This window comes from Cetorhinus maximus, chromosome 24 (assembly GCF_964194155.1).
Source record: "Cetorhinus maximus chromosome 24, sCetMax3.hap1.1, whole genome shotgun sequence".
NCBI lineage: Eukaryota > Metazoa > Chordata > Chondrichthyes > Lamniformes > Cetorhinidae > Cetorhinus > Cetorhinus maximus.
This window is the reverse complement of record NC_135902.1, coordinates 44,857,301-44,878,632: the sequence shown is the minus strand read 5'-3', so window position 1 is coordinate 44,878,632 and position 21,332 is coordinate 44,857,301. Positions and strand designations below refer to the sequence as shown.

At 46.3% G+C, this 21,332-nt stretch overlaps 1 protein-coding gene across 1 annotated transcript in view; it reads right to left on the bottom strand.

The window, feature by feature from the left end:
- The window catches only part of LOC144699540 (dynein axonemal heavy chain 17-like), a 785,608-nt gene that overhangs the window by 335,889 nt on the left and 428,387 nt on the right, over nt 1–21,332 (bottom strand). The window contains 2 exon segments of the mRNA XM_078570587.1: nt 8,311–8,449; nt 16,637–16,794. Coding sequence (XP_078426713.1) covers nt 8,311–8,449; nt 16,637–16,794 — 297 coding nt within the window.

The following is a 21,332-nucleotide window of genomic DNA, read 5'->3' as shown; positions in this document are numbered from 1 at the left end:
GCTACCCGCAGAGGAAGTAGCTGTTGACACCCGTGCGGCGGCCTCTTGAGTGCAGTAGAGAGAAGGTATAACGAGGCTCATGCTGCAACTCTCGCCTTAGTGGAGCAAACCATCTGAATGTTGAGAATGAGGTTCAGGTGCCCGGACCGGTCTGGTGAAGCTCTGTAATACCGTTCACAGAGGGTGTTATGCATTGTCATTTGCTGCTGCGCCTTTCACAACCTGGCGCTGCAATGACAAGAGGAGCTGGCTAAGGAGGAGGAGTTGGAAAAGTTGCACGTCTCCTCCAATGAGAAGGACATCGACGGGAATGAGGGCAAGGAGGTCCTCGAAGGCGAGGATGATGGCGATGGGGCCACCGCACTGGCCAGACAAGGAAGGTGCGCTCGCGAGGCCCTCGTAACTGCTAGATTCATGGAGGATGATGATGCATACAGTGAGGTGAGGACACACCATAGATCCTCACATTACATCTGTGAACGTTTGACTCCTGCCTGGCTGATGGCAGCGCACCTACCCTCTGTGATAAGGCTCCTGTCATGGAGACACAGCGGGTGCCCATAGTCCCTACACTCCAGGAGGATGATGACAACATGCAGTGGGGACACTCCATAGGTCCTCAAATAGCTTATGTGAATGTCTGACTTATGTCTGGCTGATGGCACTTCGCTTATGCTGTGTCAACAAGGTCATATCATGGAAATGCAGCAAGGAAATTTTAACTTCTCCTAATCCTATGGCACCTTTCATGGGCTGAACCATTCAGGACCACACTGTCACAGGACACAGATACTGATCAGATGGGGGGCAGCTGCACCTCAAAGGTGCTGAGAGCACACAGAGAGAATGATGGAACTCTGTGCCACCGGCCCAGGACACTCTGGCAGCAATGATAAGCCCTATTGAGGTGTAGGCATGACTGATGTATCCAGTGGCTGTGAAGGCACACCATCAGTGTGCTGGGAAGGCTGTGTAAAGCAGAGGGAAGAGGCTCTGGACTGAGACACCTGCCTTTATTTGTGCAGGGACCAAGGTTTCGCATCTGACTGACATGAAAACTGCTCATCACAACAAGGGGCCATTGGAAAGGAGATATTCTTGGGAGTTTATTGACAATAGTGAACATTATGTAGAAGTGATTAACACCTGTGCCCAGGCTATGTAATTATATCTTCTTAACCTTCTCAACCCTGCTGAAGCATTTTGGTGCACCTCCGACATTCACAGCAAAGGTGCAGGCAGCCTGCAGATGTCTGTGATGACATTGGCAGGCGTCCTCTGGAGGGCTGAGACTTGGAGAGTCCCGGCCTGCTTTGAGAGTCCTGCTGTGTGGCAGTGGCACCCTCCTCAGACTGTGGAGCTGCAGCTGCTGAGGTTACAGGAAGAGGGGATTCGAATTGGCCAAACATTCCCAGAGCCACCGGGCTGTGCACTGGCTGATCCTCCTCCCTATGGGTGCCCGAGGGCCCCAGGCTGACTCTATGAGGAGAAGGGGTAGCTGGAATGAGATCGAGCTGCCCTGCACCCCTCTCGCGTTGACACTGTTGGAGGCCCAACTATGGCATCAGCGATGGAGTTAAGCCTGCACAGCAGTGCAGGATAGTCGTCCTGGACCAAGGTCTCCATGGCGGCCACCATCTTGCTAATGTGAGTGAGTGGTGATGTCCCCTTGAGATGGCAGTGAGTGAGATGCCAGTGAATGTGTAATGGGCTTGCGAGTGGATGACTTTAGAGTGTTGAGATGGTTGATTTATCCTCGTGGCACAGATGAGATCATTCATCCTCTTTCTGCACTAGATGGCCGACCTCTTGCGGGTAGTGTTGGCACTGACTACAGCTGCCACCACTTTCCAAGCCGGATTGGTGATGTTGCTGCCCCTCCTGCAAGCAGAGCAGGGGTAGAAGATATTATGGCGGGCCTACATGGCGTCCAAAAGGCGTTCCAGGGATGCATCACTGAATCAGGGGGCTGCAGTCTTCTTGCCTTTTGGGGTCATGTCTTCTGTGCAACCTGGGCTGGAAGCACTGATAGGTGTGTGCGCAGCTGCCCTTTAAATATGTCACACAGGGTGAGGATGCAGCGAGTTGACGGCATGGCGGGCAAATTGGAGGCCATCTGCTAGTGAAACAGCCTGTTTCCCAGGAATTCATGATTAATGAGGTGGGATTGGGATGATACAGCGTGAAAAGCGGCCAGCGGGTAAAATATCCTTTTTCCCGCCCGCTACCACACTTAGTGCAAATCTGGGACAATTCCGTCCAGTGTTCAGTACTATTTGCAATTCCTCAGATATTGAAGCATGCAGCAAGGCCTGGACAACATTCAGGCTTGTGCTGTTAAGTGGCAAGTAACATTTGTACTATACATGTGCCAGGCATTGGTCATTTCCAACAAGAGAGAATCTAACCATTTCCACTTGACAATCAACCACATTACTATCAATGAGTTCCCCCCAACATCAAATTTCTGGGGGTTATCAACCAGAAACTTAACTGGACCAGCTATTTAAATGCTGTGCTTGCAAAGGCAGGTCAGACTGGGAATTCTGCAGCAAGTAACTTATTTCCTGACTCCCAAAGCCTTTCCACCATCTACAAGACACAAGACAACAGTGTGATGGAATTCTCTCTACTTTCCTGGATGAGTGTAGCTCCAACAACACTCAAGAAACTCAACATCATCCAAGACAAAGCAACCTGTTTAATCCGCACCCCAACCCTTCACAGTTAACATTTATTCCTTCCACCACCAGTGCACAATGGCAGCAGCGTATGCCATCATAAGATGCATTGCAAGGCTCCTTCGACAGCACTTTTGAAACCAACAATCTCTATCACCTTGAAGGACAAGGGCAGAAGGGAACTCCACCACTTGCAAGTTTCCCTCCAAGTCACACACCATCTGAACTTGGAACTATATCACCATTCCTTCACTGTCATTGGGTCAAAAACCTGGAACTCCTCCATAACAGAACTTTGAGTATGCCTTCACCACATGGCCTGCAGTGCATCAAGAAGGCGCATCACCATCACCTTCTCAATAGCAATTAAGGATGGACAATAAATGCTGACCTTGCCAATGATGCCCACATCCAACAACGAATAAAAAAAACTGAGGCCCTCAAGGTGTGTTGCCTCCCTGGTGCCAAGGTAAAAGATATATGGAGAGGGTACAGAATATTCTGTAACTGGAAGTGAGTAAGCTAGAAATTTTGGTAACATAGAGAGGACTTAGACTTTTAGGAGCTAGGAAGCAAGTTAAAAAGTAGGACCTCAAGGATTGTAATCTCTGGATTACTTCCAGTACCATGTGCCAGTCAGAGCAGAAATAGTAAAAAAGGGAGGATCAATGCGTGGCTTGAGGCATGGTGCAGGAGGGAGGGTTTCAGACTCTAGGGGCATTGATACCAGTTCTGCAGCAGGAAGCACCTATTTAAAAGTGATGGATTGCACCTCAACAGGACTGAGAATAGGGAGGTTCACTTGTGTGATTGGGAAAGGTTTCAACCAAATTGTCAGGGGTGAGTACCAGCATATAGAATTAGAGGAGAGGATTAAGTTATATAAAGGACTGAGAATGATGGAGAGTCATAGTACTATATTAGGAGCATATGAAGAAGAAGTACAAGGAATATAGAGACAAGTTTAGAATGCATGTATATAAATGCACAAAGAATGGTGAAGGTTGGTGAGCTACAAGCACAAACAGGCAGTAGTGGCAATTACGAAAAAGTGGCTTAAAAATGGTGAGTAGAATAGATACAAAATTGTTCATAAAAGACAGGGAAAAAAGAGTAGATGAGGTGGCAGTAATGTTTAGAAAGACATTGTAGCGTTCAAAAGAGATGTACTTGAGGGGCAAGGACAGAATCTATTAGATTAGAGTTGAGAAGCAAAAAGAATACGACCATGCTACTGGTGGCATTCTACAGGCTGCCAAATATTGTGAGAAAGTGAAAGCCTGCAGGCTAGTCACAGAGATGTACAAGAACTATCGTAGTGATATGGGGAACCTTAATTACCCAAATATTTACTGGGGTAATGTTAAGAGCAAAGGAGAAGGAGGAATTTCTGAAATGTGTTCAAAGAACTTTTTGACCGGTATGTTTTTGGTCCAACCTGTAGATCTGGTGCTGAGGAATGAGGTGAGCAAGCATCTGTAACAGAACACTTATGTAAGAGTGATCATCGTATCATAATAATTAATATATTTGTACTCTGAAATCCCTTTATTCCTCTACTCAAAACTCACACCTTCCAAGTAATGTGACTTCCCTATTTTCCACCAAAATGTATTATCTCACATTTATGCGTGTTGAATTTCATTTATCAACTATTTGCCTATTCTAAAAGTTTATTAATGTTCTCCTATAATTTGTCGCAGTCTTCCACAGTATTGACCATCCCCTCAAATTTGATGTCGTCTGCAAATTTAGAAATTGTGTTTTTGATCTCAAAGTTCAAATCGTTAATGTAAATTGTGAACAGCAGTGGTCCCAGCACTGATCCTAGTTGAACACCTCTTCCCACCTTCTGCCACTTTAAAAAACTATCCTTTACTCACATTCTCTGCTTTCTGTCTTAAGGCCAGTTTGCAATCCATTCTTGAACTTGTCCCTTGACTCCACACTCTCTAATCTTATTCACCAGTGTCCTATGGATTACCTTATCAAAGGCTTTTTGAAAATCTAGGTAAGTTACATCTACTGCATTACCATTGTTTACTCTCTCTGTTGTCTCCTGAAAAAATTCAATAAAACAAGGTTTTTTGACATCCATGCTGGGTATTCGTGTTTATGTTTTGCTTTTCTAGATGTTCTTCTATTTTTTCCTTTAGTAGGGCTTCACTATTTTTTCAATCACAGGTGTTAAACTGACTGGCCTATAATTCCCTGGACATGTTCTGCTTCCCTTATTAAGTGTAAAAATTAGGTTAGCCAGTCCTCTGGCACAACACCTTTTCTAATGAATTAATAAATATGAGTAATAATGCCTCTGCTATCTCTTCCCTAGATTCTTTTAAAAAGCATGGATTAAATCTATCTGGACAAGGATCTTTATCCTCTTTGTGTTTGAGTAATTTATTCAATATATCCCTTTTTATTTTAAATACATTTATCTTATTACTCAACTCATCATTCATTGTCATGTTTCCCTGTTCTATCTATCAAAAGGAATTTGGATAGGCGCTTGAGGGAAATAAATTTGGAGAAATTCAGAGGTGGAGTAGAGTAAAGGGACCGACTGTACAGAGAGCTGGCATGGACCTGATGGACTGAATGGTCTTCTGTGCCATAATGATCCAAAGAGTCTAAGTATCATTTTGTTTGCAACAATTATATAGTATCAGTCGATGACAACATGACAACACATCTCAAAATATAATTTGATATTGCTGAAGCAGTTGACAGGTCATCTGAAAGAGTACAAATTTTGAAACAGGGATTTGGAAACCAAGGGGTGAATTTTATGGCCTCTCACCTTAAAATTGGTGAATTGTGCTGTGGACTACACCAATGGGATATAAAATGTCTTAAAGTTACCAGAACAAAGCTAGTTTTAACAACAGGTATTGCAAGCCCTGGAAATAACATGGGAGTAGTGTGGTAAGTCATTTTAGTCAAAATAGAAAAGTCACCCAGACAAAATGGGGGATGCATTCTAGATTACTAAAGGAAGTAAACGTGAACAGGAACAGACAACCCAATATCTGAACATCCCCTTCCCGCCACAGTCCCATAAATACAGCAGCAGGGACCTTGCCTGCTCTTGGGACCATCTCCATTGCTTTCCTTGCCCACTTGGAAGCCAAACCTGTCAGTCAGGTTGCTTTCTAGGCAGGGAACCTGTTAATAAAATGATATTCGCTGTGGAGTTAAAACTCCACAGCATCTGGACTTCTCAACCAAAATTCCTCCTCCCACCACACCGCCCATGAAACCTGACTCTGTCAATATTGGGGCCACTGAAAATAGAGGGGGAAGGGTCAATAATTAGGTTTTTGAGGCCAGTAGTAGGAGACACAAAGTGGTGGTAATGTCTTGGGGGGATGCCTCTGATGGGCACAGAAGACCTCCCCATAAGGAGGTACGCCCTCTTCCTCCCCACCTTTAGCCTGTGCAGTGAAACCTGCCAGAATGGTTGCCTTCCTTCCATCTTCCCTAATAGCATGTATTATAGCAGCAGTGGAATGAGGTAAAAGTGAACTAATTGGCCACTTAAGGGCCTCAATAGGAAGGCGGGCTGCTTGATGCCTTACCCACCTATGATGGACAGCTCAGGCGTGGGAAAAAAGGCAGTGGGCTGGCCAATCACTTTATTTTAAGCACCCCCACACACCACCACCCCACCCCCCACAAACCCAATTTCAAGTATGCCGGTGTGGGGCCGTAAAATTCACCCCTTGGTTCCCAAATCTTAGTTTCAATTTTTGTTTCCTTAGAAACTAGGAGGGTCAGTTTCCTTTCTATGCTTCTCTTTTCTCTTTCCCTTTCCAGTTTCTATTTTCAGTTAGGGTCTGCCTCAAAAAATACAAACTTTGAAAGCATAAGTTCCATCACATGGGGAAACATTTTTTCCATAATGGGTTGTTGCGATCCAGAACGTACATTTGTTATGATCCCAGCTGGTGTTACTACTGGACAAGCTAGATCCCAGGATGGAACCTGGCTTGGCAGATCCTTAATTTTATTTTTTGTTTTGATACGTAGAGAGTGGCTACTGAACAGAGTCACAGGAGTCAGCTGAACTTTTAACAAAAGAATAAAACATTTATTAAACAGGGAAAGATGAACTATATTACAATCCTCCCTCAACCACAACTATACATTTACAGATATGTACAGATTTGTAAGGATAACACAAGTTACAAAAGCTATCTTATACTCTAATGTTCATAGTAAGTACACAGTCGATATAAACCAATAGGTGAACTGTGGTCAGGCGCACAACACTCTGAAGCCAAGTGACAGATGTCACCCCAAACTGATGCTATGGATCTCTCCTCGACTCTCCCCAGACACTTGTCACACCATGAGCCAAGCAGTCTCAGTGAACTCCGTCTTTCACATGAGAGTTTTCAATCTCCACTCTCGAAGAATCTTCTCCCAAATGATGCTTTCTCTCGGACGCCCTCCGCAAGGGACCACCTCCAGGGTTTCAAGCACTCCTTCTGTTGTCCCTCTCCCCTGGATCACCACATGCATTTAAGCTTCCTTCTACGCACACTCTCTCAAATGCTCAGCCATGCCAACAGAACACCACTGCTACACTTGCCCACAATAAAGAGTTATAGACTTCAGCTGTCTCCTTGGATCTTCCTGCTTCTTGTAAGCTTATATTGTTTTAAGTCTGTGTCCTGCAGCTTCTCGCTTTAAGCATGGAGCCTTTCTCTGCTTCTCACTGTTAACTTCACTTAACAGGGCCTTTTCCAGATTCCTGTTCATTTCCTTTGACTAGAAGGTCTTCTTGAGACCCCTTTTCTTCATTTCTCTGGGGAAACCTGCTTTTGGAAGCTCCCCCCTGCCCAGCTGGTTTCAACTTTAGTTTGGGACTTGTTATCTGTCCCTCTTCTATACTGCTTCTGCTGGAAATTCCTTTCAACTTTAGAGCACACTGACCAACTGAACTCAAACTGCTTTCGATTTCTCTGTCTGTCTGTGTGTGGGGGCTTCACTCACTGGACCCCTGTTGCCAGACAACATAGTTTTTTTTTTATCTTTGTTGTTTTAACTCCCCTTCAAGAGTCGTAAAATCTCATTAAAATGCAGGTATCTTTTAATATGAAACTAAACCTCAGGTTTCATCCTTTTAACCCACAAATACATAAATACAAATTAAACTTAAAGATATACCTTATTCCTAAGACACATATAACTTACTTAAATTATATATATTTCCTAACATTATCTGAGAGTTGCAATAATAACTTTCAAAAGGGAATATAATGGAATATAATATAAACTAGAATGGAGAAATTTTGAAATGCTTTGGGCAAAGAGCATGGAGGTGGGACTAATTGATAGGTTCTTCAAAGAGCTAGCAGAAGCATAGAGGGTCAAATAGCCCTTTTCTCTGCTGTATAAATCTATGATTTTGTTTCTTTGGAAAAGGCAAAGGACTAAAAACAGAAAGAAACATAGCTGGTACTTATTGCAGTTAATAAATAATCATGATTCAGAAAACACAGCATTATTAATAACAATACCTTAAATTAGTACCTTTCTTTTTACTATACATTAATGCAAAGCACTTTTCATTATTTTAGGTTGGAAGAGCAATCTACTGAAATAAACAATGATTTGAAGTTACCTGTTTAGAAAGGAGCTCTTTACATAGTGTGTAAAGGGTAATAAATTTTCTAGCAAGCAGTCTGGCATCAATGAAACCTTCAGCAACCAACATGATTTCACAAATTAACTCAAAGTCTGGTACAACCATAGCACATGGTCTAAAAGAAGAGAAATAAATAATAAGCCTTACCTCTTCAAATATAAAAACATATTAATCATTGACAGAAATAAAAACAGAAAGTGCTGGAAAATCTCACCAGTTCCGAAGAAGAGTCATATTGGACTTGAAACGTTAACTCTGTTTCTTTCTCCACAGATGCTGCCAAACCCACTGAGGTTTTATCAAGCACCTTCTGTTTTTATTTCAGATCTCCAGCATCCGCAATATTTTGCTTTTATTAATCATTGTCAGGCTTTACATTACTACATTTAAAAAGATATCTTAGAAATGGATTGCTGATGCGATCTTTCTTTCAAATATAGCCTGGGCGTTGGGAAACCTGGCCCCTTGATACAAACCCAAAATTGTTCAAAAGCCCTAATGGCAACTATATTCCCAATTTTAATCTTGCAATGGGAGCTGGTGGGCTGGTGGGATTTGGAAGGAGGGTGGTATGAGGATCTGTTAGCAGAACGGAAACCTGAAAGTAAGTGCAGCATGTCTGTCAGTGGAATTTTACAGTCACTGTATTATACTTTTCCAATTCAAGCAGTGGCAACAGCGTGATGCAGACCTGCATGATGCAATCTCAACTCCATGGGCAGAATTTTACCCATGCGCCCGACACGCCCATGCACGAAATAAAGCATGTTGACATCAGACAAGCATCCCGATGTCAACGTGCGCTCCCGCGATATTTCGCTAGGCGGGTGCGCGATGAAGATGGAGGCACGCCCGCCACTAATTAAGTGGCCAGTTAAGGCCCTTGAGAGACCAATTAACTCCGACTTTACGTAGCCCGTGCAATTTTCAGGCCGTTGCACAAGCAAAACGGGCAGGCGGGCAGGCCACAATTTGCAAAACTTCATCTATGGGCAGGATAAGAGGGCTTGGTGGGCTTCACAAAGCGAATAGTGAGTAGTTTTGCACATCACTTGCTGCTGCGTGCTTCTGTGAACAGGACAGCTTCATTTTACTTCAAAGATGCATTCAAAGCATTTAGAGGCTTCAGTTCAGGACTCAGTGTTGTCTTCTGCGGCCCCCGGAGGATTCACACTGCGTGGGGCCTTCCAGGTATCAGACAGCCTTCTCTTACCCTGGTAATGGGGGTTGTGTCCTCCGCTGGAGGCGCCTCCTCTGAAGAGGAAGAGAGGGCCAGAAGGGGGAGGAGGCCAGTTCCCCTGCTCAGCGTCCAGAGGAGTCGACCTGTGGGAGGAGATCTGCAGGCACAATGGGCGCAGTGCCAACAGAAAGGCCAAGGCAGAGGGGGCTGCAGAAGACACCACTATCCTGTTGCCAGTGTTTACAGGCAGCAATGCAGCTACCTCAATATGCCTGAGGTGCAATGCTGAAGGAGGCTCCGTCTCTCAAGGGAGACAATGACATCCATCTGTCAGAGGATCGGCCCTGAGATCAGCTCTGGCTGTATGGGTTGACATCCATGCCAGTGGCTCTGAAGGTCATGGTGGCCCTAAACTTCTATGCCTCCTACTCTTTCCAGGGCTCAGTGGGGGATTTGTGTGGAGTCTCCCAAACAGCTGTCCACAGTTGCTTCAAACTGGTGAAAGAAGCTCTGTTCAGGTATGCATTGACTTTCATTCTTTGCTGTATGGACGAGGCCAGCCAGGCAGAGCGAGCCAGAGGCTTCGCAGCGATTTCTGCGTTCCCCCGTATCCAGGGTGCACACATGTGGCCATCAAGGAACCAGCGGGTGAGCCGGAAGCCTTCATCAACAGGAAGGGATTCCACTCCATGAATGTGCATAGTGTGTGACCACAGGGTGCAGATTCTGCAAGTCAGTGCAAGGTACCCTGGCAGCTCCCATGATGCTTACATCCTGAGACACTCCCAGGTGCCAAGGCTCTTCAGTGCTCCAGCCCGGCAGGATGGATGGCTGCTGGGTGACAAGGGCTATCGCTCAAAAGGTGGCTCATGATGCCTTTCTGCCACTCAAGAATAGAGGCCAAGCAACGGTACAACAGGAGCCATGCCTCCACAAGGGTGGTGGTAGAGTGAACCATCGGTCTTCTCAAGATGCGCTTCCAATGCCTGGACCGTTCAGGGGGCGCACTGCAATACCCCCCCAGATTGTGTGTCACTGATAGTGGCTGCATGCTGCGCTCTACACAATCTGGCACTGGAAAGGGGGGAAGCAGTGGAGGAAGAAGATCTTGATGCAGCTGCACAGGCAACAGACGATGAGTCCAATAGTGAGTCTGAGGACGAGCATGCTCAGGAGAACACTGAGGGCATAGACGCAGCCCTGGGTAACCTCCAGGGAAGCAGGGACGCCCGGGAAGCTTTGATCCAACGCTCCTTCAGCTAGCCTACCAAATAAGAACCACCACCACATGCCAGGACCGCGGGCTCCATATTCAATCCCTGACAAGACCAATTCCTTGGTCAACAACTTAAACTTTATTGCACTGGCACATAGTGTAAGGAGTCACACGTCCATCATAACATCATGGCTTACCCGCACCTACAGAGCAAATGATGCATCCAAGGACCAGCTGCAAAAAAATCTGTTTTTTTCTGAGTGATAAACATAGCAGAAATTAACATTCACTGGTGTTTTACATCATACCATTAAAAAAAAAACAGAAAAATGGTGGAAACAAATATCACCCGTGATCAGACCATGTTGTGTTTAAGGTGCTTTAAGTTTTCGCTTACGAGTGCTCTGTCTAGGTGCTCCCCCTTCGCTGGCAACAGCATTGGAGACAGCCTGCTCACTCTGCTGTCTTCTTGGCCTTGATGACCTTGGCGGGTGTCCTCTGGCCCATGGAGCCTGTGCTGGCTCCCCACCTGGGAGGGAGCGGCCAGTGCCATGGCTGGCATCTCCCCAGTCATCGCAGCCTCATCAGATGCCGAGGGCACTGGCAGATGGGCGCAACAGCTGCTGTCATCATCCAGATCGGCCTAATAGGAGCCCGCAGAGACAACAGGCAGCTTGTGCGCCAATGTCAGGTTGCTCTGGACCTCCCTGCTCACCATTGATGGATGGGCACCTAGCTGGGATACTGGGTGCCCAATCCATCTCCCACACTGACACTGACCAGCTGAGGTCCTTGCTGGCGTGAGGGCTTGCAGGTCCGAGCGCAGCCCCAGGAACCCCTGATTGAGTCTCTGGAGGAGCCTCTCCACTCATTGTGTTCAGCCATGAGGGTCAATGCAACGCTTATGCTCCACATGGACTCTTCCACAACCATGGCACAATGCCCCTCATGTATCTCAGTCAGATCCTCCCGCACACCCTGCTGGGCATTCAGCAGCTGCTGCCTCAGGGATGACTCCAGAGGCCCATCATCAGCCATCGACTGAGCATTGTCCTGGTTCCCAACAGTCCTCTGGCTGCCAGCGCCCCGGGCATTCTCTGCCTCCACCTGCACCTCAAACGAGTGTGAAGTGCCCTCACCAATGTGCACAAAGATACTAGACGCCAGTCTTATGCCCACCAAGGTACTGGTATCTGAGCTGGTGCCTGCTTGACAGAGAGGGTGTGAAGCTGCTGCGTGCTCAGCATGCTGGTCCTCAGGGGTCAGAGGTGGGCCTTCAGGTTCCTCACAACGAGGGGTTGCTGATGAGCCTAAAAGAGAGAAGGACATATCATTAGTTTAAGTCATTAGACTGTCAGTGTGCATGCCTGGCACTGGAGATGGGGAGCTCTCAGCTATACGGTGACACAATTAAATAAAAACCACCCACATGTCACATGGTCTTTAGTTATTTCGAATTGATTTCAACAGTGAGCGGAATATGATCATCTTCAAAATGACAATTTACAACATACCTTTCCAGGACTAATTCATGCCTTCTATCCCTGACAAGGCCATCACAGGTGCAGCAGGAGTTGGTGGAGGTGGCTGATTATAATTCTTAGAGCAGCTGAGTCCTACTTAGGATGCACTGTCACAGCACTCATGCAAGCATTCATCAGCTCAAGTCCTCATCACTTTACTGATGATTGAGAGTAGACTGATGGGGCAGTAATTGGCTGAGTTGGATATGTCCTGTTTTTATGTACAGGACATGCCTGGGCAATTTTCCACATTGCCAGGTAGATGCCAGTGTTGTAGCTGTACTGAAACAGTTTGGCTAGGGGCGCAGCTAGGTCTGGAGCACAAATCTTCAGTAATACTGTTGGAATGTTGGCAGGGTTCATAGCCTTTGCACTATCCAGTGTCTTCAGTGGTTTCTTGTTATCACGTGGAGTGAATCGAATTCACTGAAGACTGGCATCTGTGAAGCTTGGGGACCTCCGAAGGAGGTTGAGATAGATCATCCACTCGGCAGTTCTGGCTGAAGATTGTTGCAAATGTTGCAAATCTCACCTATAATGCTGTACCAACTCCATCCTTAGCCTTTTCTGGGGAGGGTTCACCACACACACAAGGCGTGTATGCTTCCCAACCTCTGCTCCATCCCTTCTCATCATTCCATACCTTTGTCCTTATGCAGGCCAAGCTTGCCCACAACAGAAGGGAGAGATCCCAGATGGGAGGAGGGACAGCAGCATCACGGAGCTCACCAGGTTCAAGGTTGATGCCCCTGAGCTGGCTGGGGAGGACAGGGATCATTCCTGTGCAGAAGGCAGGTTGGTTTCTCCCAGCAACCTGGTACAGATGAGACCTCCATGAGTTCATCACATTCTGACATTCATAGTGAGTCCCATGCTATCTTGTATTCTGCTTGCTCATGAACTAAATCTGTCTTCTCCCTCTTACTGGACCAGTGGGTCCAGGCAAACCAGGAGAGCAAACATAAGCCCAAGCCCCCAGCCCACCTCAGACGAGGGTGCTGAGGAGCAAAGCCAACAAGGTCCTCATTGACATGTCTCCACAGCAGTCGGAGTCAGTGACAGCCCAGGTCTCTGGAACTCGGAGGACTGCTGGAGATCAGGCACTCACTGAGACTGAGTCAGATGACAAGCCTCTGTGAGCAGCGGCTGACACAATGCTGGAGATGCAACGACAGGCAACAGGAACATCAGGCAGAGATGTGAGAGTCACTGAGAAGGCTAGAGCGAAGGATGGAGGAGTCAGTTTGTGTTCTATCTGATGTCGTGGTTCTGACATGCCAGTGCCTCGAGGTCACCTTGGGAAGGGTGGCAACTGCCTTAGTGACCTTGGTCCAGCAGGTTTTGTCAGATTTTGACTTAGGCCTGTGCGTCATTGCTATAGGCATTGGTGGGATCCATCAGTGGCTAGGCAAGTTGGTGGAGGGGGGGCACCTTAACTTCCATCTAGGTGCCCCTTTTCCTCTGGGAGTCAGGGAGGGGCCCTCAGTCACCCACAGGGAGGAGGAGCGTAAGCCGGACACCATGGGGGCTTCAACACAGGACACTCCAAGAGTGTCTGGCTGCGCCGAATCCCCTCTGTTTGTGACCCCGTCAACTCCAGCTGGTCAGGCCGAAGAGGGTGCATCTTCCCCTGAGCAGGAGACTCTTTTCAAGCTGGGCCCTCCAGGCCTCGGGCCCTCAGCGGGCATCCACCAAAGTCATTACAGACAACAAAGCGTTGCAGTTAGCAGCCTCCACCTCTGCTGCGAATGTTGGGCTGTAACCAGGTGCAGCGGTAGGGTTAGAAAAATTAAGAAATATTAACATCACTTCAGGGTCAAGGGTGCTCAATTACTGTACATATCTTGCACTTTTCCAAATGCATTTGGTGTCAATGAGAATGGTTGAAGGCGTGTTTCGTATTCATTCATGTGCCCTCTTATTGGGAGGGTGAGCCATCCTCACATTCAAATCATCGCCTCCCTTAATGAGCCTCACATTCATGTGATGTCACCCTCACTGACAATGGTTACAGGAGCCTTGTGTGATGTCAGGGAGATGTATCAGAAGCTTTATTCGAATTGTGTGCTAAATGCGGTTGTAACCTTTATTGCTTGCAAGACAACATTGTCTGGGAGCTGCTCAGCAGCATTGATGGGATAGCTGCAGTTGTGTCTCCTCAGTGGTAGTGCCAAAACACAAGACCTGATGTCATGATGTTATGTCCACCCATGCGCTCACCTCAGTGTCAGCTGAAGTTTGTTATTAAGGTGGCGACGACTGCATCAAGTCCTTTAGGAAGTTCATACAGGATTCACCGCTGACCTTCCCAGAGATCAAGAATAGCTTCAACCCTTTCTCTGTGACTGTCACTGTCCCTCCAATATTACTGGAACCCCACTGTGTGCAGGTAGAGATGCCTCCCATTATTCTCCAACCTCCCCCAATAATCCTGGATCCAAAGTCATTGTGGTCGATATTCCAACCCTCCCACCTGAACCCATAACTGTAAATGTCCCAATGCCCACTGTGGATCTCACTTCTCCCAGCCTTGAGGCTGTGTGCACAGTCATGTACAGAGGAGAACCTCCCCCCCAAGGAAAGTTTCACATAACCCCCTCTGTATTATCGCTTCCCCCTTTAGGCCGCAGATGCCTCCCCTAACCCTGACAATCCCATCTGCAGCCCAGTACTAGACCAGACAAGACCATGGTCAGTGACATTAAGATCATGACCACGCCCTGCACACCTTTTCCCAACTAAGCACAGAGCCATTCCCCCTCCCTGGAGCAGGGCTACGATGTGCGGGCCATGCATAGCCTTGTAGCATGGCCCACAAAGCCCTAGAATTGACTTCATTCTGGCACCCTGACTACAAGGTGCTCTAAGCCTCAGGACTGACTTCACTCTGGCACCCTGACTACTTGGCCCCCAGACTAAGGACTATGACTATTTCTCTTTGCTCTCCCATTCCTTTCTGACTGCTTACAACACAGTGTCCCTTCTCCCCCGCCTTCCAAGAGTCTCAATGCAACCCCTCCCTCATGTACAATCCTTTCCCCTCCCCCACCTCCATGAGTCTTTGTGCAAGCCTTATCCTCTTGTGCCAAACAAACACAAGCCCCTCTTGTACTCCTGAGTCTGCGTGCTTCCCCTTCAATTCAGATAGTTTTGTTCCCATTCTACCCCGTACTATATCTGCGTTCTTGTCTTTCATAACAAAAACAAAAATACCCGGAAAAACTCAGCAGGCCTGGCAGCATCTGCGGAGAGGAATACAGTTAACGTTTCGAGTCCGTGTGACTCTTCATCAGAAGATGAAGATGAAGATGTTCTGATGAACAGTCATACGGACTCGAAACGTTAACTGTATTCCTCTCCGCAGATGCTGTCAGACCTGCTGAGTTTTTCCAGCTATTTTTGTTTTTGTTCCAGATTTCCAGCATCCGCTTTATTTTCCTTTTATCTTTCTGTCTTTCATGTTGGGCTCCAGTTTCCCCACCCTTGGTCTCCTCTCTGCCTGCCATTGTTTCCTGCTTCCCCCCAGCCCCACCTTCACCCATTGTCCCCCATGACTCCTTCCCTCCTCCCCCCTACTCCACCATCCCCACATTTTCCCACTGTCCTCCCTGTCTCCTTCTCTACTTCCCCCTCACTCCCCCAATCCCACCTTTGCTGGTTGTCCCTCATGTCTCCTTCCCCCACATTGACATGGCATGGAATTGGGAGGCTTCGTGATTCCAGTGAATAGTGCTTTTAATGAGCATTCATGACATGGTAATGCATGCAAATGGGGTTCCTGCCATGGATCAGTGGGAAACCCGACGCACCATCAGCCTGCTATGAAAATGGTGAAGGATAATTCAAAACTGTTTTCCTGCCGGCAGGTTTCTGATTTTTGGTTTCACTCCAAATTTTTCAGCCCCCCCACCCCGCCACGAAATTCACCATGGGCTGGATGGGAAAATTCCGCCCAACAAGTTCAACCCAGAGATTTATGGGAAGGTTGAGGCCTTGAAGTTAAATTAAGTTAAAGTTTATGGAAGGCAGTGATGAATCAAAAGTGAACTTGATGAATAAATGTAGTTTTGAATCTAATATTTTGTTTAAAACTTTAAGCTGCATTTTATAAACTTCGGTTAGTGAGAGGAAAAGGATAATACAGCACTTTGTGATGGTATGTCAAAGAAGCATGATACCTCATTTTTCAGACTAAAATGCAAAATCCTACTAAAGCATCACCTGTGGGGTGGCAGAGAAAATAATAGTGGAAATGCCATAGGAGCTATCACTTTGAGGGGAGTACGTGGTCCACATTCTGATTTTAACATATGTACATACAATATATTTTTTCAAATGTACACCATATAATATACATTAAAATTAAATAATCAGTTACACTACCGGAATAATGCCTTCAGATTTTCTGGCAGTTCTGTACGTCCTGCATAGCCTGGATTCATTGTAATGAAAATGCCAACGGTAGGGATGAGAACAATATTTTCTCCCAGGAAATTAAATCTTTGTTTCTTGTCACGTATTGCATCTTGAATACATTTCACCTGCAACAATTTTGATACAGTATAATTAAAGTCATTAAATTTCTAAAATTGTACCAATCTTCATCAGAACACCTTCTGTTTTAACACAAAAGCAGAATACGGCAGATGCTGGAAAGCTGAAATAACAACAGAAAATGCTGGAAATGTTCACCAGGCAGCATCTGTGCAGAGAAACAGAGTTAACATTTCAAGTCGATGATCTTGATGAAAGGTCAATGGCCTGAAAATGTTACCTTCTATTTTACACCTTTTATCATTTCTTCGGCCATTATTTTCTTTGCATGAATCAATGATGTTTGCTTCCCTGAGCCTCAGATCTTTGTGAAAATACAACAGAAATCAACACTAGCAAATTATCTTTGAATTTCAGACCTGCTTCATTTTCTGCACAGCACTGAAAGATCCTGTACGAAGCAGGCAGAAGTTAAGCTGCTCATTTGTCCTGTTTCCAGGCCCCAAAAAGGTTGCAATGCAATGATTAAATCATGGGGAGAGATCATTAGGGCTAGAATTTTGCCAGGCCTTTTGGATGGGCTGGGAGGCAGGAGGGCTAGCAAAAAGGTAAAATGGTACAGGACTAGGTCAGGCCCGGGGTGGGGGGTTGGCGGGGGGAGAGGTGGGGGGTGGGGGGAGGAGGTGAGGTGGTGTGGATGCAAGTCCAACACCTCCCGCCACCATGTAATTTTGCCAGCAGTGGGAAAGTTGGCAGACTTGAGCCACTTCAGTGGCCAATTAAGGGCCAGTTCCCGACTGCATGGACATAATGCACCTCTCAGCAGGGTCAGGGGGGCATCCGTCCTTTTTAGGCACTCCATGCCAAGGTGAAGCCTCTGGCAGCAAGGGCCACTCCCACGGCAATGACATTAGGCTTCTGCCTTATGGCACCACCGCACCGCCCCCCACCTCCCCCAAACTATCCACCCACCAAATGCTAGGGCCTGCCCGTGTCCCCAAACCTACTTACATCTGAGGATGTCTCAGCAACTGAGTTGACCTCTCTTTACAATTGCAGCTTCAGTTATGGTTACCAATTGCAGTGGCACAGCTAAGGCTGCTGGGTAAGCTGCTGGAGCTATCATTGGACTAGCAATTCATGGGGGCAGGCCGCCATCCTTGATTGGGATAGCAGTCCCGGTAGCAGTCACTTAATTGGCCACTGTCAGGAATATGCCTCTCTGGGTTTTGCTGCCAGCCAAAGCAGGGTCATCTCCATCTTTTGGCCCCAACAGCTGGGCTTTAGCCACCATGGATAAATTCAGACCCAAGGTTGTATTACCTGCAACCTATAAGGTTAGGAGTGATTTGATTGAAGTTTTCAAGTCAGAAGCAATAGGGTAAATAGAGAAAAACAATTTCCTAATGAGCTAGGATAATAGTCTAAAAATTAGAGTCTAACTCTTAGGACTGAAATTAGGAAAAGAAATCTACACACAAAGGGCAGAAATTTAACTGTGGCATGCAGATCTCAATGGCGTAACAAGAACAATAACACTTTTGCTTTCTTGCTCTTTCTTGTTTCCCACGCAATTCTAAAAAAAACTCAGTTTCAGTGGCGTGCATGGGAAACACACATGATTCTGTACCGGGAGAAGCTTTTCATTGATGAAACCCACCATCAGCTGACAATGCTGCAGCTACTAGTGGGCTATAAAAGAGGGGGCTGTATCATGACCACAACTTTGCTGCCAAAAGCCAGTGCCTGTTTTTATGATGGTTACCCTGGATGGCTGCATCATGACCAGCCTTCCCCATTGGTGCTGCCTGCTGTTGGTAGCGCGGCCCCTTTTGTTGACCGGCAAGAGCCCCCCTTGGTCCCATCTTCTCCTCCTGCTCCCAAGGTTCCGGGAATATTGGGTGTATGAGACCCAAAGGTATTCCAGCAATTGAACCATGCAAAGAAGGCAGATAGTGTTGTGACAGCATGTGCATCCATGGATTTCATTAGTAGAACTGAGGAGCAGTGGTTTTTCAACTCCTTCCATTTACACAACCAAAATTCCACCCACCACACACTGGGTTCCTTCCACTTCGATCTCCAATTCTGGAACCGCACATGCTTCTGGAAACATTGCAAAAATGGCCATTGTAAGGTTTATTGAGAGAGAACTTATTACCCTGTACCCTCCTCCCGTCACCTTCACACTTGTCCCCATTACCCTCGACCCTTCCATCATCACTCTGCACCTTTCCTCTATAACCCTTTAACCTCCCCCAATTACCCTAGGCCATGTCACCATTCAATTGGAAATACCATCTTTCCCTCCTGATCCGACACCCTCGTTGACATTCCTCCACTGATCCTAGACCCTCCTCGCATCATCCTCAGAGTTTTTGTTAGATCCCATGATCCACCTTACAAGACCTTTGATTATCCTAACCTCAGACTGGACCTGCCTCCCTACCAAATTGACCTCCACCCTGTGACTGTGAACATTCCTTCTGCCAGTCAACACCCTGAGATGGAGCCACATGTGGACAGTGCTGACCTCACCCTTTAGGCCTCTCATTTTCTTACCACACCCCACCACACCCAGGAATCTAGGCCCTTTCCTCTTGCACTCATCAATGCCCCTGACCCTACTCTATGTCCTCCCTTGGATCCCTCTTCCACTCAACGTCCCTGACCCCACTCCACACCACCCACCTGCCCGCCACCGCTGAACTGCTCTTGCCCGTCCTGAGCCTCCATCCAAACTGCCATTCTCCTATTCCTCTTTCCTTGTGCTGCACAGTTCAGCAAAGAAAACTGCTGACCTTACACACAACTGCACAAAGCCAACTGGTGCATGCCACCTGTAAGTGAAAGTGAACTGGGTACCACAAGATTCTCGTGTACTACTATCTTGAAGGTAGGATGTAATTATAAAAAGTGGTATGCTAATAGGTATTCATGGCATGCAAATATATTACGAACGAGAATCTGCCACAGGCCGGTGTGAGGCCCGACACGCCACAAACAGACCGCTGACTTAATCTTGGCATCTCAACCTGGCACAGGAAGTTGAAATTTCAGCTGCCACCTAATTCAGTCACCCTGCATGCCCATTTCTCGCTCTTGTGGGCTCCATAAATTCCCCCACACAGGGTGGAAGATGTTTGGAACTCTCTTCTGCTAACAACGTATGCTTATAGATTAACTGTTAATTTTAAATCTGAGATTGGTAGTTTTTTGTTGGCCAGAGAACTCTGTGCCCGCCAGGGTGAAATCACAGTCTGGTGCCAATCGCGAGCAGTGGTCGGCTTCCTGACTGCCCCCGCCGAGCACCTCCGCCAAGGGCAAAGTTCTGCCCTATGTGTGTGTGTATGTCTTAATTGGATTAAAGGCAGCTGGTCTAGAGGTTTTGATGTATAGAAAGAAGTAGGTTTAAAATGGTAATTAGATAAATATGGGGAAGTTTAGAAACATAGGTGTCAAGGGGGCAATATGTATTTTTAAATAAACCATTCAAAAGAATGGATGAAATCTTGCACCTAGCTAGAAGATGCCAAGCAATGTGTCTTTTTTCAGCTTACTAATAAAATTGGTGGGATGAAAGGACGTTATTGTTAGAAGAAGTTAAAAGCCTAGTGATACAATGGAAAATTTACATTCAAAGTGGAAAATATGTATAAAGGAGAAAGGGGATTGTGTGTAAGGTAGAGGCATTTTAAGATCCATCGAGTGTGAGAAGCCTCCAACCTGTAAACTTCAAGTCTGTCTCCAAGGACCCAGAGCTGAAAGAAACTCATTTTGAATACAACTGTCCAGGGTGTGGTCTGCCAGGTGTCTCTTTAAATCTATGAGTTTTACTGTTGCCTTAACGGGGGTGTAACTGAAAGTCAGATTAATTAGGGGATTTTTGTTTTTATAGTAGCAATTTTGTAGATGGATGTATGTGTTTACAATCTTTCTTGTATTAAAAAATGTTTAATTTAGTTTTATAAAGAACCTCGTGAGATTCAGTAGTCTTATTACTGCTGAATTCAAAGCCTGCATGTCGAAACATACAAATTGCGAAAATGGGCTAGGACAGTTGTTTCAAGTTTCCCTCTGGGATTTGAACAATTCAGCCTTTACCATCAACTGTGTCATAATACAGGTCAGTCATGATCTCATGGAATGGCAGACGGACTAAATGGCTTATGAATTCTTATGAACTTCCTCAACTCTGGCCTAGGTTCTATTGTTATCTAGCTGGTATGTTTCTGGGAGTAATTTGGGAGACACAGCAAAAATTCATCCCTAGGAAGAAGAAGCATACTAAAGGGAGGACGAGGCAACAATGGCTGACAAGGAAAGTCAGGGACAGCATAAAAGCTAAAGAGAAAGCATACAATGTGGCGAAGAGCAGTGGGAAACCAGGGGATTGGGAAGCCTACAAAGACCAACAGAGGACAACTAAAAAAGAAATAAGGAGGGAGAAGATTAAATATGAGGGTAAACTAGCCAGTAATATAAAAGAAGATTGCAAGAGTTTTTTTAGATATATAAAGGGTAAGAGAGAGGCAAAAGTGGACATTGGGCCGCTGGGAAATGACGCTGGAGAAATAGTAGTGGG